Source organism: Pocillopora verrucosa, chromosome 8 (assembly GCF_036669915.1).
Source record: "Pocillopora verrucosa isolate sample1 chromosome 8, ASM3666991v2, whole genome shotgun sequence".
NCBI lineage: Eukaryota > Metazoa > Cnidaria > Anthozoa > Scleractinia > Pocilloporidae > Pocillopora > Pocillopora verrucosa.
The window spans coordinates 12,698,228-12,724,970 of record NC_089319.1 but is presented as its reverse complement, the minus strand read 5'-3'; the positions used below and the strand labels follow the sequence as shown (position 1 = coordinate 12,724,970).

The window sequence follows — 26,743 nt, the reverse complement described above, 5'->3', positions numbered from 1 at the left end:
ACTTGAGGGTTCACTCTAAAAAGTGCTCTGGTATGTTATCACCAGCCTGACTGGCTCAGAGTTTATGTGCAAATACCTGAGAATGCAGGCCTAGGCTTTCTAGTAAAGAAAACTAAAAATTAATTGTAATAATTGTAGATTATTGAAAGCGAAGGAATTCTGTAAGGTATTGGTATGGAGCATATTATTGCTGATGCAAATTTAGTGTACGAGAATGAATTGTTAATGAAAGTTGAAAGAGCAACTATCATTGACTCTGTGCGCAGATTAAGGAATGAGAGCAAGCTTGGTTTCTGGTGTTTGACACCGTGAAACATTAAAACACGAAAGAACAACGCACGACATTATTCACGCCGTAGTTTGTATAAAAGAATTTAGATTAGATTTATTTCATATACCAAAAAATCATTCGTTATTTATGTCACAATTTGTCATTATGTGATGGATTTGTACGTATAAAGGCACAGCCAACGAAAAGAGAAGCGAAGAGTCAGCTTTTGGCGGCTGTAGGGATGAAGAATTTTCTCTTCTGAATGACGTTTTATGGTATCAGAAATCATAAAAAAGGTTCACAGTGCTCAATCCAGGCGTCAACTAAAAAAGTTGGCGATGGAAATTTCTTATAATTTAGTCCGGTTTTTGTGCAAATGCATTGTTAGGTGGAATTTTCGAAAATGTGATTAATATGTTGGCCGGCTGTGCCAAAAGTTGCCGAAAACATCGTCATATTTTATATTTCTATACTCCTGTACCTTATATCAGCTTGTCTGAATGAAAATGTCATGGGACAGAAGTTGGACATTTGTGCTGAGCCGAGATTAAAAGTTGCATATTTACATAACATTTCTACGATAGAAAGGACGTTTTTAGGTCTGTAAGTCATTCTGACACTTGTTTCTTCGAAACGAAATAAAAGTCACACACGAGGCAGCCAGTAAAAGAGAGCAACTCACGTGCCCTCTGTCTACTCCTCGTGTTTGAGCTACAGGCTGGTTGGTTCCCGTGCGGGTTCTCTTTGTTTGAGTCTCATAAGCTTTTAGTTCGCCTTTTTCCTTTGGGGAGAAAACGACTGCTACACAGGGTAGCAAAAAAATATTGTCTTCTGTTCACGCGCTTTATTTGTATTCTTTTATATCTTCGCCGACTGTGCGACCAACGCGATCGCAGAAGGATTCATTAAGCTTCTAGCCGAGAGGCAGCATGCTCGCTTGGAGTAAATCAAATACTCTATGAGGCAGCCAGTAAAACTCTCTGCATTTCCAAGCTGCTTCACCGCTCATTTGAATCATGTACACTGGATTGCTTTCCACAAGAAAAGGTGGAACTACTTGTATGAGATGAGGGTGAATCAGAGGTTCTATGAGCTCTGAAAAGAACTCCCGTCACGATCATTTTTTCTGTGATCATTCATCATCGCGTGGTTTAGTTGCATAAAGCAGCTGATGCGCTAAGATCATTTTTAAAACTCGCGGTAAATCGTCTATTTTACAAATGAGTGGTTTTCTTGAATAGGCCATTGTTTAGTTTTGACAGCCATTGTTATTCAAGCGTGGGCTTAAAACAATAGTGTAGTTAGAATGTAGTTAGATCAATCCGACGATCAAATTTGAAGTATGGTATGTGTGTTTAACTATGTTTTAGTATGATATGAGAGTAGAAGACTGCCTAAAGGCTCTTAGCCGTAATGTTGGTCAAATGCTTGAGGGAAGGAAGATTAATACCGTCACTCTCTAACGCCAACATCCTCGAAGAAATTTAGAACATCACTTTGGAGAAGGAAGATAAGAACGACACGAGTTTTACCTGATATCGAAGAATAGCTATGAGATGTGACATATGAAATTTAGTAATAAATGTCCAAGCCACGTTAGAAAGAGAAACAATCGTAATCGATCTTCGTTTTTGTTTATGCCATTCATAGCATCTCAAGAGCCCCAGTAATGCTTTCTTAATTTTGTCTTATTTCCCTATTACCCAAAGGCAGATGGCTTATTTAACGATTTATTAATATTTGCAGCATACCTCCACTAAATCTCACCATGGACTGGGTAAATAGTCATACTTGAAGTTATATTTTTCAGTCGATATTTAGAATGCAGCTGAGTATGTTTTTTTAGGCAGATAATATTTTGGAAGTTCATGGTTAACACATTTGGTCAAGAAATGGCCGAATAATACGATTAATATCTACTTTAAGTACGATGGCCTTTCTATATACACAGGGCCCCATTGCAAATACATTGGATTGCGGTTTTTGTTATGGAATCAGTTGTAGATTTTCAAATCAGTACATCCATACAAACATAAATTAGTCTCTCATTTACAGAATAGCACCCAAATGCTAATATCTTAGAGCTAACTACATTGACAACTGATTATGACAACGAGTTAAATCTATGAACAGTTTTTTGCATCATCTCATTTCAAATGTGCTAGGAAGGGGATTGTTTGGGTCTTACAACTCAGTCTTCTTGTAGTTGTAAGGTCAAACAATTTAGAAATATTCAAATCTTTAGCTATCCTCTTAGCTAAATTGCCATCAAATGTCATCGATAGAGGAGTAGTGATTTCAGTTTAAATGGGAAAAAACTCACGACAGATATCAAAGTCCATACGCGCATAAAATCAAGAATTGATTTGCCAATATATAGCTGTTCTCTTAAGCAGTGTTCTCTGGAATTTAAAATCGGCTAAAATCGGGTGCTTTATTTACCCTCGCTTTTATCGTCGTTTTCCGTGGGTAATCGTTCAAATCTTTTCCTGTTACGAGAGATCTTCCAAGAAAGAAAGCAGCAAAGTATTATTTTCCATCCACCCATTTCCTATCGCTAAAAGTTCAGGTGATGAGAGGTTTAGGCAACAGCTTCTCTGTGGCTTTTATGGGTGTGGGGGACCATTATGCGGAAATCTGATACGAGATTTTAGACAGAGATAACACACAATGGTTTGATTGTTCGCACCCCAAAGACAAATTTTCAGCCGCATTTTGATTACAAACGTTCACTGAAGTTAATCTAAAAATGCTTGTTGTAATCTACATGTTGTTCAGGGAGTGGAATAGATTAAAATATAGTTGTCAGTTGTCGCCTGACTATCATATAATACAGTAATCGTTTATACTCGCCAGAGCGAAAGTTTCTGAGCACCTACCCAAAAGTATGTGAATATCTCTGCAAAACGCCACAGCAGAAATGAAATTGAAAACGGAAATAAGCCCCAAGCTCCTCTACCAGGTCTACGCGCCCATCTTCCCTGCGAGAGTGTGCCAAATATGCGTACAGCCTTCCGTGCAGATGATTCCACCCAAGACCGCGCATCTGATCTTTTCTCCAGTGGCATTCACTTCTTATTGCAGATTCCTTCTATCCAGACCGCCACAGCAGAAATGAAATTGAAAACGGAACTAAGCCCCAAACTCTTCTACTAGGTCTAAGCGGCCATCTGCCCTGTGAGAGTGTGCCAAATATGTGCACAGCCTCCCATGCAGATGATTCCACCCAAGATGCTTCTGATCTTTTTTTCAATGACATTCACTTCTCATCGCAGATTCCTTCTTTCCAGACCGTATTTCCTATTTCGTATTTTCCATTTTTTACAGCATAACCAGCATATGTTTTTTTTCCAAAGGAACTTTACCAGAGTCATAACTTGCTTGATCGCAAAGATTGATCATCAGTTCAAGGTCGGTCATTTTCAAGGTCGGTCTATTGTTACAGCAATACTACGTTGGTCGTCGTCTAGAGGACTGGGCACACCCCAGAAGTAAAGATTGGATCGGTCCTTGCTCCCACTCCCACAGGCAACAAAATGTCAGAACACATTAAATATGCAGTTGTGTTTTATCGGAGCAAAAAAAATTATAGTTTTGAAATGTTTTGTGTTTCATACTTGAAAAGCATACTTTACAAAACCTAGCATAATTTTCAAAACCGAGCATGATTTTAAGCATGATATGGAAAAAATCGGGCAATGCTAGTACCATAATACACTACTTTTACTACCACAATCTATTAGGGCCTGGTTATGCGTAGCCTGATGATTGAATCCAGGAAAAGGTTTCGTTTTTAAGTGCAACAAACCTTTTATCTCTTGTAATTTTTACCTGTCGGTGGTAGGGAGGAAGGGGAGGGGGAAGGGGTGGAAGGGTTCTGAAACACTCTTAAACTGAGCCACTAAATGTAGCATAATACAAAATCAGGAGCATAATTTTAAGTAAAATCAGGGGGAAGGAGCTGACTCCATTGTTTCCTGGTATAAGCCACCATCGAAACATGACAACCAGTGTAACGTCACGTAGCACGTAGAAGAAGCCAGTAGTAGCGAACAAAAACAACTTAAACTCTATTTCAATTTAGACTAGCATTTGCACTTTATTGAGAGATAACTGAGATAACATTGATAATAACATTACTAGAACGTTAGTGTGTATGAACTTTAGCTGCTGCAGTAAGTCTGTGTTCTGTATTTACTTGGTGGACTGGGACAGAACCTTAGTGGGATATGCCTTGGTAGGAAATGGCTCCATGGAGGTGCGTCCACCCTAAGCATTTGTGGAGGGTCGCATGATCGCATTTGCCACCTCCCTTGTGCTGGTGGCGCGTCGTCGGTACCTCTTTTAAGAAACGAAGAAATCCTTTTAGTCGCCCTTTTATGTTTGGTGAAATATTCTTTAGGTATATTATGCCACAAGAAGCTCCTTGGGATGATATCCCTCCTCAATCACTTCTACAATTCAAATTCCTAAATGGGATCGTGAAGCTCATTTCATGAATACCGCTGCAATACCGTTCACAATGCCTCTTCAATGCCATCACTAACATGAAAAATTGTAAGCTGTACACAGAGATGATAAATGATGAGGAATTCGTTTTATTTTATTAGATAAAGGACAGGACTTTTCCCGGAAAAACAAAGTTCATTTGACAATATTTACAACATCTACTGAAACTAAAACTGCAGACCTGATATGGCGACGAAATTCCCTTGCTAGAGAATTCAACTTTCTCCCTTTAGCGCGACAGTGAAAGTACACAAAACGTACACAACACCGTAATTGCTTAGTAACCTTTGGGAAGCAAAGATCATACTCATCATTGGAAGAAATATCCACCGTGCAAACTGATGCCGTCTCGGTGGATTGATCTTCCTATGACGGCAATATGTCCATTACCTGAGAACAAAATCGAAGCTTACTTTACCTTTCTTGAAAAAAGGCAGATTTTGATCTTAGGGTGACAGTGGGTGATAAACAAATTCGTTTCTTTCAACGCAATCGGAGTGCACACACCGCCTTCTATTTGATATGCATTTGGACCTTACAAGGAAGTCTCGTTGATTTATCTATTTATATTTTCGAATTTGTCAGATGTTCTAAAAAAAAAATGAGAGGTCAGGGAAACATATGCAGCATCTCGAGGTATTTTTATTTTTCAATTTAGTTCATTGTTCCATTCATGTTATTGTAACACTCCAGCCATTTTTAAATACTCCGTTCCCAGGCAGCAAACCACCACCGCCGCCATTTTGTCCGGCATTTCTGGCAATGAATCCAATTAATGAGGAGGAGTCAAAAATGCCTTCTGACAATACAATTGCGCAACCAACGGGCAAGTTGTTAGCAAGGAAAAGAAAAAGATTTAAAACACAAAAACAAAGGAACAATGAGGATGGGACACAGTCCATTGCTAAGGTCTCCGATAATTACATTACTGTTGCCGCCAAAATTCGATTGATTACAAATTCGTACTCTTCTTTTGTCACAGTTCGTTCATGCCTTTTGTCCTGTGCGCATAACTTTCATCAATATTCTGTTACTCTTTCCTGCATAATTGCCTTTTGTTTATGTCCCTTGTATTAGTCTTTCCGCGGATTTTATTCATTCGGATCAACCGTTTAACTATTCGAACCGTCTAACTGTTTCTACCATCTCTCTCGATCGCTTTACGCCACTTTACGTTGCTTTACGTCGCTTTACATCGTCTTTAATTTGGCAGTTGACCCATATCTCGTGCGACGTTTGTAAGTGTCTTTTGTTTTCCTTTATTTTTGTTTTCTCGTTTGTTAATTTCTTTACCTTGCAATTGAATTGTGACAACTATAACGTGTAATCCATTTCTTGCAACCGGTTACGTATTTATTACTGAACTTCATTTCGTTTAGCCATTTTGGAGGTGAAGTTGGACATGTAACGAGCATTTGTGGCTACAACACTGATGTACAACCCTATCAATTGGAGCTTCCTTAACAAAGACAAATATATGTTGTAAAAAGCTAGAAAAAGCCGTTGGCCATCGAGCAGTGGTCAAGTTATTCCACCTCAAAAGCTACGAAGGCCAACCTCAAAGCTAGACTGAAGCATTCGCCGGACCAAGTCGTTCTCCATGTCGGCTCCAGTAACCTTAAATATAAAAGGTGTTGCAAGATGCTGAATCGATCATAGACAAATCGAAAATTCATCCAACGCCACCTCCGCTATATCAAGGCTTACTTCCACAAGGGATGAATTCAATAGAGCGGTGAAAGATGCCAATAAACATCTAAAGAGCTAGTGCCGTCAGAATGGATGGAAACTTATCCAGCATCTAAAGATCACAGAAAATGGCCTAATCAAGGGAGGACTGCATCTTAGTTATAAAGGTAATCAAAACATTTTTAACAACTTTAACGCGCTCTCCGCAGATTTCCTGCGTGCTCAGTGTATTAAATCCAACAGTGAATCCCGTATACTGAATGAAAGTGGTAGAGAGGGTCCAACATAGATTTGGCAGGATGAGGAGTATGTCTGAGTGATCATTTGTTTCTATACGATATTATCGGTTTTTTGAGGATTTCTTAGCAATGGTTGTTGCTGTACTAAATGCCACTTGCTCATAAGGATTTTTTGTAAGGTTTGGAGATTTGGAACTGTTGGATAGTATTGTCGGTCAGCGCAGGAAAGGGCTTGAACTTTATTACAAAGGATATATTTCTATTATCAAAATACGATGGAACTACAATTGATAGGATTTTCCCACGATAAGAAAAGCGCAAATGCAGTCTTGTGGATAGACAAAGAGTATGATTACGTCTCAAGCGCGTGAAATAAACAACAATAAGGAGCTCACCATTCTTCCCTTACGAAATGTCAGCCGAAAAGGAATGTTGAACAATCGTGTACGGTGTGGGAACAGGCCCTCTAATCAGTATTATTTATAAATGAATTCATTATAATAATAATAATAATAATAACAATAATAATAATAATATTAATAACAACAACAAACTTTATTTAGCGCCATTTCCATGTAGCCCAATGGCGCTTTACAATCAAAAAAGAAATAGAAAAGTCAATTTAACCTACTTATGATGAACATATATATAAATAAATGGTATCCAGTCGTTTCGTACCCAGACGATTCGTACCCAGGCTTAGACGTTTCGTACGTACTTTCGATTAGTTCGTGCCCAACTCTCTGGTCGATTCGTACACAAAATGTTAAAAACAAACATATAAATTTATTTCATTTATCCTAGTAATCGCTAAAAAGCTAATTTCTAATCACAAAAACATTAAAAAGTTATCTTTTAGTTAATACTCTTGAAAAATCGGGAACTAGTTGACCCATCCTAATATATTGCCTACTACCACGCAGCGCCTACGACTAAACGTACTTATTATACATAGGAAGTAGAACGTGTGGGAACAGGCCCTCTAATCAGCATTATTTATAACTGAAGCAATAATAATACTAATACTAATAATAATGACAATAATAATAATTACAAAGTTTATGTAGCGCCATTTCCATTAAGCCCAATGGCGCTTTACAATAAGTAAAGAAATAGAAAACCAAATCTAACCTGCTTATGATGAACAAGTATGTGAATACATGATTTAAGAATATCTCATGAAGCACTATTAAAAAACATATGAACCTCTTGCGAGGGCCATATCTAATGCTCACAAAAATAAAATAGCATAAAATAATGCACAAAAAATGGTCTATTCAGGAAAACTCGCTAGGCACTAGGGTGGATAATTTCTAATTCCAAATATAGCGATTATCTATACCTTTTAGCAAGTTAAAGTGGAGGCATACAAATCTCCAACGAAACAGAGTTACGTTTCAATGATGCGAGAGGTCTGAGAACTAATTTTACCTACTGGCTTAGCCTCTTGATTGAAATTTACATTAACGTGTCGGGTTGAACAGCTGTTTTGAGGTAATAAGGTTAGCATCGTAGCAATCGTAATGTAGGCAGAATATTTTTGTTAAGTCTCTTGGGTTTTTACGAAAGAATAGTTGAAGCTCTTAACTCGGAGAATGGGCTATTTTTGTTGGAAAAATCAGCATCTTTCCAAAGTGCCGGAGGGTTGTTCGCGTCTCCGATCTTGGAAATCTTGTACTGCGCCGGTTGACTCTTGACTTGGGAAGCATTTTCAAGTAAAGATTTCATGCCGTTGGGGTTTTAGCTGGTGATGGGAAGGGTCGTAGTGAAGCGGGGACGGCCTCACGAGGATGAAGACCTCGAAGAAAAAAGAAGATCGAGTGAGTTCCCTCCAGTTTACAGTGTTTGTGGCCGAAGGCGAAGTCTGGGGGACATACGGACACTTGGTGAGCCAAACGAGGCGAGTCCTCTAATATTTGATAGATCTTAAATTTAATCGTACAAACATCCTAATTCTTATGATAAAGCACAGGAGCTTATGTGTTGTTTCAAACTGCCCCCTCCTACGTGGTACGACTCATGTGCATTTGACTGTCGTTCGTGCCAAGGGAGTAAGGAATTAAAAAAACCTTACCCTCCTAGGATGGTTAATTTATAGCGGAGGTGTCAAGTGTTTCTATAGGGAGTAGAAGTGTCTTATTTTTAAGGTCAAGGAGTTGAATGGTATTGAGTTCGCTTTTGTGAAACAATAAAACATTCTTAAAGATGAGCAAGGAACATGTTGCCATGGTCTTAATAGTTATCACTGGCTTTACAGAAGCTTAAAGACGACATTTAATAGCGGTGATACAAGTAGATTTGCTCTCACACTGCAGCGATGCACTCTATATGAGAGTCATCTGCATTGCTATGAAAGGTGACCATTTTGATGTAAGGCCATACACTGTACCTTCTTTTTTCGTCACCAATTAAACAAGTTTTAAAGTTTTTTAAAATAGTCAAATCAATTGCTTCTTAATGAGTAGAAAGAAATGTATGTTCCCTGATCTTGCCTTCTACAAAACAAATAGGTCCACACTGCTTTCGTGTGTCTTGGACAATAATAATAATAATGATAATGATAATTAACATTTCTAGAGCACCAAAATTATAAAAATATTCTAAAGCACCTTACAAAATATTCTATAGAAATATTAAAAGAATTAAACGATAAAATATGAAAAATATGAAAGATATTAAAATGTTAAAACTATTAAAAATGTTAAAACAATTGAAAAATGGCTACACTGACTGTTTTGAATTTCAAGTAGCAGTTTGTTCCACAGAGGTGGCCTGGAACGGGCAAAGGCGCAATCAACAAAGGTATTGAAATTAGTTCTTGGGATCTTAAGAAACGAAAGAAGTGATGACCAGAAATGGAGTGTGGCTGCAGATATTCTTCTCAGTGAAGATACGATAAGGCGAACGAAATGTGATCAAACTTTGGAATCCTAAATATTAATTGAGCAGCATCGTTAACCACCTTCTGGATACGATCTATCTGGTACTTGGGATGCCAAAGAGAAGAGAGTTACAGTAGTCCAAATGTGAAGTCATAAATGCATCAATAAGAGTCTTTGTGGACTCGGGACTAAGGAATTTCCTAATTTGGCAAATAAGATGAAATTGTGACAAGATGAAACTGCATGGTTACAGTTATTCTGCGCCATAGGTCTGCTTTGAAGGTATGCTGAATGGATGTTGATGGTTGCATCAGCATGCTAAAGTTGACTGGTTTTCAAAGAAGTTGTTTGATAGCCTGTTTAACAATTAGACATTGTGTTCTGAGTTTTCTAAGTAATTAAAACTTTTTAGCCATGTGGTCACATGGTTTGAAAAGGGTAAACGAGAATCAAACATGACTGCTCAAGTATGTGCTTCAGATGACATCTTATAGATGAAACTGCCTCTTCTATTGCTGAAACTTTCATTGTCACAGGTAAATCAGCGCTTTGAAGACTGTAGTATAAGAAATCGGCAACAAAGGAAATATAGTTTGTAATAAAGATTACAAACACCTCAAGCTGGAAAGACAAACTTTTGAGTGAATGATCTTTCATGGTCACATCATGCAATATTCCAAAGACAACAAATGCTCTGTGAACATAGAGTCATAGTATCTCTGGATAGCCTACCTCAAATTTTACTTGAATCCATGTCTGGAATTTTTATTTTCAAGATAAATTTAGCATTTTTCCTCTCTTTCTTCACCCTTTTGGAAGACTTAAACATGCTTTTTTGCCCAGCCTTTCAGCATTTTCTGTTGTGGCCAGAACCTTAGCTACTTAATACCACCTTGAATTTGGCACTTTGATCTTGAAAATTCCGGTGGAATTATTCAATTATTGATTTCAAGGCTGAGGCATGTGTGTCGCTGATGGTGTCTCTGTGATTGGTTAAGGTATACAGCTACTTCCGGTCTGAGGGGGGCAAAAGTGTGGACTTATCTTTGTTGTTGGATTTACTTTGGCAGAATTCTTAGCTGGATAAATTTTTAATAAATTTAGTGGATTTATCAGGCACAAAATATGCACACAATATCACATTGCAGCTAGTAAGCTGAATTACAGAAAATTTAAAGTAATTTTGGAAAAAATTTAACATTATGCATGGTCCTTAAAAACTACTATACATGGTAAAATTTGCATTATAAAATCTATGTTTATTATAGTATCAAGTTTTTGATAATACATTTTTATACATTTTAATACATTTGTATTAGTTTATGTAACACTGATATTTACTCATTGAAAATCGTTTATGACTAGTTAAAACTAGGAATTGTCTTTTCCATACACAGATGGTATAAAAGAACATTAATTTTGTATCTGTCAATTCTTGTGAGTAGTCTTTGGTAGTTTTCCATGTTCAGTACTTTGGTCAGGGCTTGAGTGGTAGCTTTAACCTTGGCATTTAAAGCAGACACATGAAGGCTCCCCCAAAGGGGAATGTAAAGAATAAAAAGGATCACTAGGCAAAGATATGTATGAACTTGTAAGAGTGGCAGAAGGGATTGCCACTTTCAGATGGGTTTATGGTAATAACTAAATGTCTTCATGATCTACCATTTGCTCCTTAATAGACTCAAGTCTCCAAGTAGGGAGATTGGTTGGGTGCATTAATTTCTCATCTGCATGTTTGGCCTGAATTAGAATTGCTTTACTTGCTGGTTAACTTGAACCTTCTTTGCTTTTGTGTCTTTCCAGTCTTCCAGAGTAACTATGCAGTAGTTTATTTCCTCTCCTAGAAGTCTATTATAAAAGCTAAAAATAAAAGCTAATTAGAATGGTTATTAGGAAAGTACAGACTAAATTACGAATAAAATTATTTAGAATTACAACATGCTTTAAAATCCACAAGTGTACAAACTAGTGAAAATTGAAATGTTTTAGTGAAAATATGGTGGTCTTTGATGATATCTTGGGCAGCTTACAGTTCCATGATAAAATTGTAACACTGCAGAAACCACAGCACAAGGAATCACTTTCACATCAGGACATTTATGCTTTGGGCACTGAAACCAAACCAGAGAATTGATGCATTCATTTCAGTTCTGTGTAAATTAACATTACGAGGGTGGGGTGCAACAATTCCACAAAAACCTGGGGCAAGCAGTTATCCCTTTATCGGTCAACGTTCTTGTTGCCAGTCAAACCAGGAGTTCTTGACAGGGGGACAAAATCTGTGTTTCTTTGCTGAATCTCCAGCTTGGATAGAGTGGTGTAAGATGGCTATCCAGTTCCTTTTCATGGTGTAAACAGCTACATTTATCTCACTATCGGATGGATTTGAGGTTGACAGAAAGTTATGAGTAATGGTTAGACCATGGTATCTCTGAATCTTCTTTACTTTTTTGTCTGAGGTGGCCACGCCTTCCAACTGGCTTTTTCATGTGAAAAACACTTGCCTCGAGGAAATTGTAGGGCATTAAATATACAGAACAAGCAGAAAGCAAAAAAATTATTGATTGAATTAATAAAGTAATTTATAGCAGAGCAGACATTGCCAAACAATAAATCAACAACTATGTACCTACTGTCTTATACACACAGTCAAACAGAAACTCTACAACAAAATTGAAACATTTTTCAAAGAACTGTTCAGAACAATTGAAGTTGACCATATGTTAAATAATAGAGATAGTTGAGGAAAACGGGCTTAGATATACTAGCTTATATCCTTTTCTTTTAAAATCCCTTTCTTCATCTGAGCTTTATGATCAATAGGTTGAATCTAGACTCACCGACTGGTCGATCAATGTCAGATTCAAAGAAAGATGACCTTATTGATGTATCAAGTGTTGTATAATCATAGTAATAATTATAATAATAGTAATGATAATTGTTATTTGTACTAATTGACCAAAAGCACTTATCAAAGTTGCTAATGCACATGTCAATTACATTATAAGTTTAATATTTGTTAATTCAGGAACAAATCTGAGGTGATTGAAAGCTAAAAGGAATGACTAAATGAAAATGTCCTAACTTTACTCTTAAGGAAACTTAAGCATGCTACAGTTCTTATTTGGTCTGGTAAATTGTTCCAGAGTGAGGGAGCAATGACTGAAAAAGTGCAATTTTCATAGGAGTCAAGATTATCCTCCGAGGCCTAACAATTCCTTGTGGTAGGGTGGAGTGGAGTGTCCAAGGCATATTGTTAATTAAGGAGTCTGCATCAACAACTTTATTCACAGGGGGTGATTCTCCAGTTTGCCTTTCTTTTCTTTCTATAATGGTTTAGGACTTTTTACTGGTCATCTCAGAGGACAATCAATACCTCAAGAGAAAAGTCTCGGCAAGTTAGTTGTCAGGTTGATTGTAGCTTGCTAGAAATATATCTCGTGAGCTCCCTTTCAAGACATGTGCCTCACGTAAAACTATACATAGATATACATATAGGAAGTCTGTGATCTGATTTTTCTGTTGTACAGTACTTGATACGTAGAAGTAAAGCGCAATATGCATGAAATAGGGAAAAAAACAGAGACTATACTTTCATCCCTAAAAGCTGGTTTGGTGATTACTCACTCATCAGGGGATTTTATTGTGAAGAATATTCATAACCATCATTTATATAATTTACAAACTTGCATAAAGGCATGACGGGAAATTTCAATGCTTTGTTCAACTGTTACACAGTAATTGTTTATTTCTGTGGTGGTATGAGGACACGTGTTCATTACGTTTATTGAGTGATGATAATTCAGGTTGGTGGATGATAAGTAATTTTTCTTTGAGGCAGAAGTTGCATCTTTTGCTTGCGTTGTTGTAGGGTGATCTTGATGAAAGGAAGTGCCATAAAATAAAGTGGTCAATGTTATTTTCTTTAAGGGTCCAGATATGTTTGCTGAGTTTGGTAGAGTTTCTGTGTTTTGTGTGTTGGAACGATGAGGTGTGGTTTCTGTATCTAGTCTTGAAGTCGTTTTCTGTAAGTCTGATGTACATTTCAGTGGTGCTGTTGTCCTTACGTGTGACAGTGGCTCGGTAGATTAGTGATGACTGGAGGCAGTTTCCGTTAAGTGGGCATGTGTTCTTCTGTTGGCAGCTGCAAGTTTTGGTGTCTTTTGTGTTGGGGTTATTTGCGGTGTCATTGAGGGGTTTGGATGAATTAAAAATGCGTTTGTTGTAGTTGTTGATGGTCTGCTTAGTGCCACTCATGCAGCTGTAGCAGGTTTTTATTGTGTTGCTATTAAAGATTCTTTTAAGTTTATGGCTTTTTCGGAAGTGCTTGTCTTCTATGGCAAGGAATCTGTGTCTGATATTGGTGCTGACATTTTTGCTGAATTGGGGATTGTACTAGAGTATGTTGTTCCGTTGACTGTCTTTTCGTTTGTTAGTTATGGGTGGTTCATAGTTTAGAGTGGACTGGTATCTGCATTTGTCGAGTGCTTTTTTATATGGAGCCGCTCCTCCATATGAAAAAGCACTTGATGAATGCTTTTTGATATGGAGGGGCGGCTCCATATCAAGAAGCACTCGAAGAATGCAGATACTGGTACACTCTACACTACGAACCACCCACAACTAACAACCAAAAAGCAGACAACGGAACAACATACTCTGGTACAACCCCCCATTCAGCAAAATTGTCAGCACCAATATTGGACACCAATTCTTTGCCCTAGTAGACAAGCATTTCCCGAAAGACCACAAACTTCGAAGAATCTTTAATCGTAACACAATCAAAATCAGTTACAGCTGCATGAATAACACCAAAAAGATCATCGACAACCACAACAAATGCATTGTAAATTCATCCAAACACATCAATGACACCATAGATATCACCAACACAAAAGACAGCAAAACTTGCAGCTGCCGACAGAAGATCACATGTCCACTTAACGGAAACTGCCTACAGTCATCACCAATCTACCAAGCCACTGTCGCACGTGAGGAGAACACCACCACTGAGACATACATCAGACTTACAGAAAACGACTTCAAGACTAGATACAGAAAACACACCGCATCGTTCTAACACACAAAACACAGAAACTCTACCGAACTCAGCAAACATATCTGGACCCTTCAAGAAAATAACATTGACCACTTTATTTCATGGCACATCCTTTCATGAAGATCACCCTACAACAGCGCAAGTAAAAGATGCAACCTCTGCTTCAAAGAAAAATTACTTATCTTCCACCAACCTGAATTATCATCACTCAAGAAACGTAATGAAGTTGTCTACTGTGTAACAATTGAACAGAGAATTGAAATTTACCATGACATCTATTTGCAGATTTGAATAATAGGCGTGGATATGCATATTATATATATCTATTCCTTGTGGTTTACTTTTGCATTTATGCGAATAACAGAAATTCAGGGGATGAAATTAAAAGATGGCAAAAAAAGGAGATTATCCACTAACATCTGGGCTTCATAACACATTTTAGAGGTGACCTAAATAGTTGAGGCAAATTAAGTATGCCTCCTTAAAGAAAATATTTGAATTTGGAAGCAAAATGTTTATTACATGAGGGCTCAAGGCTGTTCATAGCATTACGCAACTGTGTGGCATTGCATACTAGCAGCCGTTTCTTAAAATAGGGGGAACCTTGTCCCTGCAGGGCTGGGGAGATGTGTTGATCTAACAAGTGTTTGTCAGCATGAGAGTGGCAAATTTTTGTGCATGGTGCTACTCATGTATGTCATCCATTTACAATTATATCATTACCCATTCCAAATAAGAAAGTAAAAAATTGATAAAAGCTAAAATTACAGTAGAAAAAATCAAAATATAGTCTGGAATATCTATACAAAGACAAGTCTAACCCCTTTGTATGACTTTATCTTCATTGCAAACATGTAAATATCAAGATATCAAGACCAATAAAAAGAATTCTTTGGTCAAATAAAAAATAGTTCAAAGTATCGATTTAAAATCTATTTACATAGCCCTGACAGTGTTTTTCTCTAGGCATAGGTTTTTAACTTCATTCTATTAAATCTTCAAGGGGCATATGCATTACTGACAATGTATGGCTCACAGCATCTAGTTCTCTTTGCTCACTTTTACAAAGTTTTTTTCACTTGTTTGCTTTGATTTACTGACCTTCATAGATTGCTGTCTAAATTGCATATGAAGCAAATTTTTGTTTGCTTTTTCTGACTGATAGTTGTATTTAAAGTTTGAAATTATTGGTCTCAGTTCCTGGTGACTCAGTGACCATTTTTTACGCATAAAATGTAATACTTTATATACTGTTGAACATTACAAATTTAAAATACAAAATACCTAGGACACTGAGGAATAGTTCAGATAAAGAGCCAGGAGGCTAAATAGCCGCTAACTTTGGATTGGGATTTTGTGACCAGGCAATATGTATTGGTCGGCATACGGGGTAAAATGCTCAGTAAAGCAGGCTTTGTTTTTGATTAAAACTTTTCCATTTCTGTTTGGGTGGGCACTGGCACTTCTGGTTTCAGAGTGGGACTTTCAGTGATGACTTCGATGTTGCCTTATAGAGATTCTCTATTGTTTTGTCAAGGTCAATTTTTATTTTCTTTGCGATTGTTTGTTCTCCAGAGTTATTGCACACTCAAGGTTTACATAAATTTTTTGGCAGCATATCTGGTGTTGTATCCATGAATACTGCTTGCATATTGAAAATGATTTTGGAGTAGATCCACTTAAGCAGGCCTTTCTGCCATAGATGCAAAAACTTTAAAGCATTGTGTTGATACAAATTATTTACTGTTAGAATATCTAGAATGTTGAGCAGATGGAGGGTGCTATCTGTTTGTTTATGCAATGTACCAGTAACAGTGTGGCAAAACTTCCTCATGTTTGTTCTAAAGTGATCGATCAATAATTGCCAAGAAGATGCACATGTAAAATGCATCTTCTTCTCTTCTTTGTCAACCAGTGTTTAGTTGGCAATGTGGCTGTCACTTGGGATTGAGATTGACAGAGTATTCCATGATTAATCACAACTATTCTCTTGAGGGAAATGGTCAGTGAGTTGGCACAACTCTTGCATCTCCAGCATCTGAACAAGTCATGTAAAATACCATCTTTCTTTTGTTGTATTGTGAACCACTAATTACCTGGGGAGTAACTGAGTTGATAAAGGATTATGTTAAGTGGGAAGACAGTATTGAAAGGAAAAAACGCAGTTTTCAAATCCTAAAAGGTTTCTCTCAAAAACTAACAGAACTACCTATAAAGGTCTTTTATAAGTGAATATAGTAATTGAAATAAAATATTCTGATGGATGTGGTATTTTGGCTGAGTTGACTGAATTTGTGAGGAAGCTGAATCCGTGATTTACCACATTGGTTTACATCTGCAGTAGCATTCTTATCAACCCTCAATAAAATTTCCCCTAAAAGAAGCTTGGAAAATTTGACTTCAGATGATTTGAGGTCATTGAAGCTATGTTTCTATGCATCATGACTGCCTAACTGCTGGAAAAATTACCACCTCCCATTAGGGGTATATTCAGTGCCTAAGAAGCATCCTTTGGCACATGTATATTTATTGAATTTTGGACCAAAAACCATAATTGAAATTTGAAGTTTTTCCGATAGGAGCTCGCAAAGAAGTACACATTGCTCGCACAAAATGCTTTCAAGTTGGAATCCAATGTTTTATAAACAGTTACAAATGTAAAAACGACGATAAAAATGCCTTTGTTCATTCATTAATCTTCTCTAAGTTTGGACCATAACACGTGATGACAATTCTTTCGTTAAATTTTCCCTACATTGTGATTTTGAAGATATCTCTTCCTTGCCCATTTTTTGATGTATGGAGACTATGACTATGCATGAGTGTATTAGTATATTAATAGAATCACCCTCATAAAATTGTGAAGATCCTCATCACTATTAAAAGCTGATGTAATGCTTGCCAATCAAGCGAAATATTTTCAACTATAAGGGATTATTTGAAATGTGCAGTAGTACATCATCATAGAATAATGTACTTTTGTTCTATGCCATTATCCAGTTTTTGTTCGACTGTGGACAGTTTGTTCTGACCGGTTTCCAAAATTGGACTTTTCTTAAGTTTGCTCTTGGCTTTGTAATTGACAGGAGAATCTTGATTAAAGTAATAAAATATACAGCGCATCACAATGCTTGTGTGATCAGACTGTTGTTAGGATACTATGATATTTGCACAATAACCAACAACCAATTCCTCAAGTGTCTGTGAGTGCATGGAAAAACAGGGGCATTGGTCATGGCGGCAGAGGCAAAGTAGGTGTCAAGCTGAAAAATAATTTTCAGTGTAAAAAATCGTTAAAAAAAGGCCAAACTTATACACTTTGTTCTCCTAAAGGATTAATCCAGCTAAATACGCCAAAAAAAATTCCTCAAACCAGAGTTTTGTGAAAAGACAGGTGTGGCAATTTGTACCGTATTTGATGATCGGCCCTGTTAACAATAGGCCTTTGAGGCCTGAAGCGATTTTCGCTCAGAAAAGATTTATTTTGAAAAATTTTCAAAAACCAAGGTGGTCTCCATTACTTTGAGACTCAGACAGATTCATAGGCAAAGTTTGAAAGAAGTTGATTGTTCGAACAGTAATGCAACGCACCACTTTTAGAGATACTGCTTCTTTTAAAATTCGTATTTAATCATCTATCGCGATCGCCTCGTTAAAACCACTAAGAACAACTAAGTAAGTCGCCATCGCGAGGTACAAACTTCAGGCTAAGTTTCGAGCATTATTTTTCCTAGAGTCTTAATTTAGTTTGGTTGCATTTTAGAGTGGTTTTGAGGAAGAGAGGGGTGTGCGTGTACGGTTGCTATCGTTATGATGTCAGTTAAAAGCATATCTTTTTCTCTTAATTTATTTGTTTTAATAAGCTTCGATGTTCCCCTATGATTAATTTTGCAGTTTTTTTGATCAAACATTGTTGCAGAAGACATCTTTAACTTTCCTGCGTGCAGCCCATGCGTATTGTCTAAAACGTCAGAGCACACTCGCACTTACCATAACTCGCACTCGAGAGTTAATCAAGTCGCGATGGCGACGATATGTCTGTTATGGCCACTGCTGTGATTCTCCTGTACAGTTGACACTCAACATGAGCACTGGATTAGTTATTGTTAACTGTGTTACCGGTTGTATATCCTTTAGCGCATGTAGAAAGCAGAGGTTCCAGTGGTAAGGATTTGAAACAGGCCTTAGATTGTTCGTCTGTTATTTAGAGGAGTAACTGAGAGTTGAAATTCTATGGGCTGTGTTTGACCGGATATGCGAGATTCATAGAAGAGTGAACGTTCATTTACACGTTTATGATAAAGAAAAAAAAAGGTAGAAAAAAGGCAACTTTCTACTATTGTCCAATCTCTACAGAAAATGTCTCAGTGTTGTACGAAGATCTGGTGTGTGTAAGGCTCCAAAACATAAAACGGAATCGGAAATATATACCGTTACTAAGTTTCTATTGAAAAGATACGTTGTTTAATATTAGATAAACAACCACCACTGACTTTGTTCGCAGATTAAGGAATGAGTACAAGCTTGGTTTCCAGTGTTTGACACCTTGTATCATTAAAACACGAAAGAACTACAATATCATTCACGCAGTGGTTTATTAAAAATAAAATCAGATTAGATTAAATTCATACATTCTCAAAAACGTAGGGAAGGGGGGTTGGAGGATTTAACGGGAGATCACGTGGATTTCTGGGGGAACAGAAGGGATATCGGTGGTCGCCAATAGAGTACAAAGGGGCGACTATTGTTGATTGACTGAAAACGATGGGGGGATCAGTAGAATGCTACAGAGTCGTAGTGGGGGGAGGGGGAGGGGATCAAATAAATTTTATTGTGACGCAATCAAAATCTTCGCTTGCTTTCCACACACAGAAACGAAGTCATTATACCTCTTCTAAATTGACGGTTTAGTTGTGCTCTGGTTGATAATACCTTGTTCTATTTTTAGCATGAAAATATTGACAAACACTACGGCCACTTTAGTAAGCACGGTTTCACAGAAACAGTAATGAGTTCCCGTATAATAACAAGAACAACTGCGTGCAAAGCACACTGGTCGAGCGTGGTCCATTAACTTCCTACCTAGTAAACGAAGCTTTTCGCATATATTATGAAACTTTTCTATGCAACTTTTTCCCTAGCTTGGCTTATCAGTTATGATGCTTTATCTTTCGTTTATTGAACAATGCAAGCACTACTGAGAACAGTTCAGCCATGGTTACATTTCTAAGATATCAATCTTAATGGTTTTGATAGGTTTTTATCCTGTTGTCTAACTCATTGCAAAAAATTGAAGATTCAAAACGAACAGCTCTGAGACCGAGGACGCTGTTGAGTGCGAAGAGGGATTACACTGTTACTACATTGACGAACAGTCTTTCGTATGCGAGTTAGAACAACAGGTGGTTCTGTGCCAAAGCTTCTTCTCGTGAGAACGGGATTTCGGCAAAAAAGACATCTGAGAATTCCCTTGAACTCATTCGTGAATCTTTGGTTTAAACTAATAAGCAGACAAGGGTTTACGGCACTATTGGCGTGTGGTGGAAAAAATAAAAAGGAATTCAGGCGTTCAACTTTGAGCAAAGCCTTATAAGTGTTATTAAAATAGAAAATGAGTAAATGCTGGATGTGAGTTGGCAACCAACACAGCGCAAACGTCACCACCACGATAATGATCATGCGTAGTACCTTGCGCTTGGACAGTTCATTTTGATGTCTCTGATGGGCCGTCGGCTCCCCTGGGATCTGGCGTGAACAAAGATGTCGACCAATGAGAACATGAACCCAAGCGATGACAACTAGAGGAACCAAATACAGTATCAAGAACATGGTCATGAAATAGGCTCTGCTGATAGAAAACCAGACACTTATGTCTGAGGAAAAGAAATTCCCAACCATTGTGCATTCCCAATGAAAGCCATCAGCACTCTTTACAATGTCATAAAGCAAGAGATACAGCAAGAAAAACAGGGAAGACGAGATCCATATCACAGCAGTGACCAGTTTTGTGTTTCGAATGAAACGTACATCTCGAAGTGGATGAAGAATGGCGAAGTAACGATCCACTGTAATGAAGACAAGTGTTATGATGCTGACAGCGATTGACAAGACCCCCATGAACTTAACAAGCTTGCACGTGACTTTTCCCACTACCCCTGGGATCCATGCAATGCCAGTGTAAAACAATTTCACCTACAAAGACAGGGAGGTATTCAAGATAGGCATTCCATTGACAACACGACCTAATAGAGTAGGAAATAAAAAATGCGTTACACTGCTGGAAGTGAGTGAGAGCTTTTTGCATAACGAAACTAAACAATGAATTAACCCTTAACAATTGGAAAATTGTCACTCACCTCAAACGGCATAATGAAGAGAAAAACAAGTAGATCTCCAACTGCCATATTTACAACTAAGAAATTGAATTTAGTCCTCATCTGTTTACGAGAAACCACAATGTAAATGATACAGATGTTACCAAAGAAGCCGAAGACGAAGATCATCCCCACATATGCTACAGTTATCCATACAGTAGCGCTCACAGGAAAGTAACTGTTGACAACTGATGAATTCAAGTTTGCCACATCTGAGGAAAGAAAGGGGGAGTAAATCGTTTTTGATTTTGAGATTTCTATCATTATTCTTGCAGATAATGTGGTAAGAAGCTGACTTAACCTAGCCAAGCCTAAATAATGACGCTGCCTAATAAAAGAGGAAAGCAGAAATTTTTATAGATTTCTCCCCAGCTTGCTCCCCCCCTTCCTTTTTCCTAATTGTAGGAGAAAAATTCTCATCCGATGTTATCGAGTTCCTTCATAACAGCGCTTGAGGGCAGAGAAACATCTGTGATTCCTTACTTCCTTCGTATAACTCACGCCTGCCTATCTGAATGGCCTACTAAAGTTTTAAAAAAATCTATTATTGAAAGTAGATCGGTATTCCCTTGTTCCCAACAATTTACTCAAGAGTTCCCTTGTTCCCTGAAAATAGTTTGAAAATATCCCTGTTCCCAAAAATAAATGTTCCAGTTCCCTTGTTCCCTAAAATCCCTTGGAGGGGCTCATTTAGAGTGTCATGAAATGTGTCGATAGATTTTATCGTTAAACTCCTCAATGGGAGTTTTAATGATATTAATGATTCCTTCGAGATCAACGACGTTTTTATCGTTAACCCGTGTCAAAAATGCTAAAAGTAAGGGAAACACTAACATTCCAATCGAATGAATGAGAATCCCAAAAGTGTGCGAGATTCTTACGCAACATTTCAATGAAAGGAAATCCTCAAGGTTCGCAAGATGCTAACTTAACATTCAATATACATTGTTTATTCAGGAAAATATATCTTATAATTGTCAACCATCAAAGGCTCTGAAATTTAACCGTCAACCGTCAGAGGCGTTAAAAATTATCTGTCAACCGTAAAAATTGACTGAAAAAAATTAACCATCAACCGTCAAAGCTATCTCCCATAAAGACCCTCAAAATAAGCGTACTTATCTGAAAAAAATTTACATAACAGTGGGCCACAGGGCACATGTCGCAAACTTAAGAGTTGCCGCTATTTGTTCACAAACAAATGAAATTTGTTGCACCTTGAAACTTGTGGCAGTTTTTTAGGCGCTACAAATTAACGAAAACCTTTTGCAAATTATAAAAGTTGCTGCGAAAATAAAAGTTGTCGCAATTGTAAACATTTGCTGCAGTGATGAAGTTACTGCGCATAAAAGAAGAAATTGCTTAAAAAAAATATGATTTAATGCGCATTCATAAAATTTTTCTGCGTAATCTGGACCACGATTATGGGGAAGCCATGTTGTTTCCCTTTCGAAGTTAAAGATGTTCCACTCTTCTTGCGAGGAAAACTGCTCGCTTGAGATCAAATGTTATCACAAGTGCAGAAATGGTCTGAAACAAAACGTCACGAAGAGTGCAACTAGTGTTGATAGAGATTCAGAGAAAGATGAAAATGTGGTAATGCAAGCGATACTTGTGATGGCAATAGAGCCTCAGGGTTTTTAACCCATGCAGTTTCGCTTGCAAAGAATGGCCTTTAGCGCAACCGAGAATGTAAAAATTCACTCACTGACTTGCTTCTTTCGTAGTTAACTAGATATAACAAAGAAATAGAATTGAAAGCGGTGTATGACACATCTCTGGATTTAAAAACATGTTTCATATGTTCTTGCGACTCTCATGGTATTAATTATCAGAAGCCCGACTAATAAGTTCACGAACTTCTGTTTTATTACAGACCATCGCGCGCTCACTTTGGGCTTCTCACTTAGTTGACTGAAACAAAACATACAGCGGTGGACAGACTAAAGAATGACACAATCAAGATCTATTTTAAAGAAAAGCCCCTCGTTGTCGTCTATCATATCATGATGTGGAGCGAAGTTGCGAGAAGCAACCGAAGTCTCGCAAGTTTGTTTTGTCTGTTATAATGCGCGCCCTGTGCTAACTTTCTATCTCACTCGCCACTTGCCAGCTTTCGCCTCCGCATGATTCTCAGATTGCTTTTAAAACCTTACACTTCACTTAACTGTGATTGTAATTGTTGATAAGATGTCCTAGAGATTTAGTGTCCTTAAGCGAGAGTCCGAAATGGCGGGGTACGTTTCTAACGGGGCTTCACGAACCAGAAAAAGATCCAGCTGCAAGCAGGAAATTCTCAAGTTCGCACCCAATTGAAAAATGGGTTCTTTATTTTCCTTTATCGTAGTGTCGCTTTATATCATGTGAGTCTGGAGTTTGGACGAAGCGAAATTTTCGTAATAGCGAGAGTCCGTAATGACGGGAGTTATTTCAGTTATTTCTTTGTGCGTTTCGCCGGGGGTCTGGCTTTTGTCCAATGGGGTGGTGTCCGTAATAGCGAGGTGTCCGCAGATCGAGAGTCGACTGTAGACCAAAAAGTTTGAATAATTTACCTTTCGACATCCTCAATCTATTGATGAACATCTGCTTCGAATCAACTCGACAAGAATAAATGAATAAAAAAAAATAATCAAAGTGCTCTGTGAGCAAACTCGTGAATTGACACATGATTTTTTAGATTATGTTTAATGTTATCTGGTTTAGGGAATTATGTGGTTGATTGTCATATTTAAAGTACGAGCAGTAGTTCACTGTTCGCTAATGTAGCAAAGAAACAAAGTAACGTTGGGATAAGAAGGCATTACAATTGAAATGATCATGCTATTACATTTGACAAGGTGGATGATGTCATGTGTTTTAAACGTCTATCATTTTTGTTTCTGGTTCAAAAGAAAAGGTTGGAAGTAAATGTGGGTGAAAAGCGAAATTTACTGTCTTTCGTTGTAAATATTAGAAAATCAAGGCAATACTTTCTTAATGAAAACATTAACGATTCCCTCTTTATCAAATGAGACAAACGGGAACGAGTTTTGAGTGATATAACTAAGCCAAGCCTGCCACCGTCATTTTGGATCTCCGCCTGAGTAGATTTAAGTCACGTGCTAGGCAACGTATAATCAATAACAAGATAGAATTTCATTTCAGGCCTATTTATCAATTTTCTTTCGCATTTTAGTACGTTGTATGTATGTTGAATCTTCAAATTGTCTTGAAACTTAAAAGAAAATTGTTCTTTAAAAATTCACTGAAAATCGGTGGCTAAAATTGTTTGTTTAGGTGTTACTTGATTTTCGTGTTAACTTGTTATTTCGTCAGTCGCCGGCATCTTCTGTTGCTTCACACAGGAAAAACACACGCGACGAAACGTAATGATCAATTTTGTCCTCAATCTCACGCCATAACAGAAAAAGCTTTTGAACATCTGTAAACTCCGAGTGCTTCGCAGTAAATGATATTTTCGATGAATCTTCGGATTGTTTTCAAGTTCAAGGATTGTAAATTACAATTTTATGAAAAAACGAAGGTTGTTCTGTTATTTCAGTGTGAATCCTTGCATGCCTGCCAGTCGCTGGCGCCGCTTGTTGAAACTAAAACGAAAAAAAAAACTCTTTTAAGATTATCATTGGCTTCTTTTTCACCTCACCACTATTCTTAGCAACAAAGGTCGCCATTTCGTATGTTTATTGCTCGCCAAAAACTATCAAATGCACTCAAAAGCCTAAAATCTAAAAAAAGTTTACAGGAATCGACCAATCGAGCGAGCGAGCGAGCGAATGCCATTCCCCACATCCTTTCTATAACTCGCTCTTGCGCATGCGCGCAATTCACGAGTTAAAAAGGAAAAACACAAGAACATATATGCAAAGGCACCTGTTCGAAAAAGAAATAAATTTTATTTTACTTTTTCCCACGGTATATTGGCTGCTGTTGACCAATAAAAGTTTGATAGCCGTGATGTAACATACTTGGGCGTGTAAAATAAGTAAAAGGACATGAGTATCAGCAACTGATACTCTGAAGGAGATAAACAAATTTTTCTGCAATGAAAATGAAGCGAGAACAGCAGCAAACAGATGTTATCAGTGTTCTGCGGTGTGAAGCGTGTCTAAAGACCGCCTCTCAGTTATTCTTTAGATTAAGAGTTTCATCACCAGAGTACTTCGAGCCTTTCGCAAAACTTTGTTTGGTTGTTTTAATCCTAGAGCTTGATTGAAGGTCGATATCTAAAACGAAAGTCGATTTGCTACATTTATCAATAATACCTTAGCCTTTTCACAATGAAAATTGTGACAGTTAAATTTGAAAGAAAATTGCAGAAGCTTATGAAAGAGAAAGGCAAAGCAATTTCAGTGCAAACAGAGACATATGAACTTTTGAAGTCTGCCTTCAAAAATGTACCCATAATGTGGCTGTTCGCTCCTATTTTCCTGAATGCAAATATCGATAATTTTGGACTGTGCACGTTGTCGGTTAGTATTTACTTGTCGCTAATCGGTAATTTTTTTCAGTGTTTTGTTGGTAGTCAGCTATATTTTTCGCCTTCGTCGTCGCAAGTCGATTAACCTCATTCAGACATTCCTCCACGCCTAGGCTAGAATGCTCTTCTCTCTGAATAAAAAAAGTGATAATGTTAGACCATGTCGATTGTCGGTAAGTATTTACTTATCGCCATTAGGTAATTGCTTTTTCGTTTTGTTGGTAGTCAAATCTATTTTTCGCCCTCTGTCATTAGTCGGTTAACCCCATTCAGACCCTCTTATAGCTTATACTTTCAACTCCGTACTAAGGCAATTTCGAAATGGTGTCGACCGCGTCACCGCCCTTTTACGAAATTGCAGAATGCAAAAAAACAAATCGCAAAAGGAAAGCATTGGAAATTAAAAGTAGGAGATGGACAATGTAATTTGGCTCCTTCAAATGAGAAAGACTGGCAAGAGATCCACTTCTTCCCAAAGGTAAGTTAGAAACATATGCGCTTCGCTATTAAACTAAATTGGATTCCTTGGTTATTTCATGACAATAAAAATTTGACAAAGTGCTGCTGCAGACGAGATGATGTGTCACAAGAACGGAGTTAGAATTGTGCAACGTTTGTTTCGATATATCCTCACCAGTTGTTCGTGACCAATTCTGAAAGTGATATTCGTTCCTCGCGTCGCTAATAAAATTGATAGATTCGAACCATTTCAATGTTATTCGGGTACTTTTCTCGGCTGACCCTCTTCAATGATCTCCGGCGTAACAGAACGAACGAACTCATTATCAATCGATTTTAGACGAATTTCTATTAGAACAATCTTTCGACCGAGTGCGATTGTGTTCGGCGATCTGATCGAACTAAATCAAACACAAAGGTTTTAGTTATTCGGGTACTATACTTGGCTATGACCCTCTACATTACTTAGGAATGATCTCCAGTATAACAGTTAGAAAAAAAACTCACTTTCAATTCATTTTAGACGAATTTCTTTTTAATTGAAAGCTACATTTCCTGCCCAATTTTTTCCTTTGGTCACTTTTTAAAACAAATTTTGCTAGCCTTCGTATGATAGCTTTTAGTTGTTGTAAGCAGTAGCTCAGCTCTGGTATTTTAATATCCATGCATTTGTATTATTTACGTAATTTGTTTCACAGTAAGGTTCTTTGAGGCTTTAAATTGGGTCAGGTTATGAAGTTATAAACGTCTTTTTTTGGTAGAATGTCCAATGATATATGTATGA

The 26,743-nt window shown here is 37.5% G+C and overlaps 1 protein-coding gene across 1 annotated transcript; it reads right to left on the bottom strand.

Annotated features, from left to right (window-relative positions):
• Positions 1 to 19,947: 19,947 nt before the first annotated feature.
• On the bottom strand, positions 19,948 to 23,585 carry LOC131774340 (substance-P receptor-like). Its single transcript, XM_066171158.1, has 3 exons — positions 23,576 to 23,585; positions 21,006 to 21,235; positions 19,948 to 20,841 (listed from the first exon to the last, which is right to left on the bottom strand). Exons 1-3 carry the CDS (start codon positions 23,583 to 23,585, stop codon positions 19,948 to 19,950), a joined length of 1,134 nt encoding a protein of 377 aa, XP_066027255.1.
• Positions 23,586 to 26,743: the final 3,158 nt, after the last annotated feature.

What these genes read in the sequence shown, in the direction of transcription:
- LOC131774340 (XM_066171158.1), bottom strand. An exon ending in TCTTCATTATGCCGTTTGAG is followed by an intron (nt 20,842 to 21,005) that starts GTGAGTGACAAT and finishes CTGTCTTTGTAG; the next exon opens with GTGAAATTGTTTTACACTGG.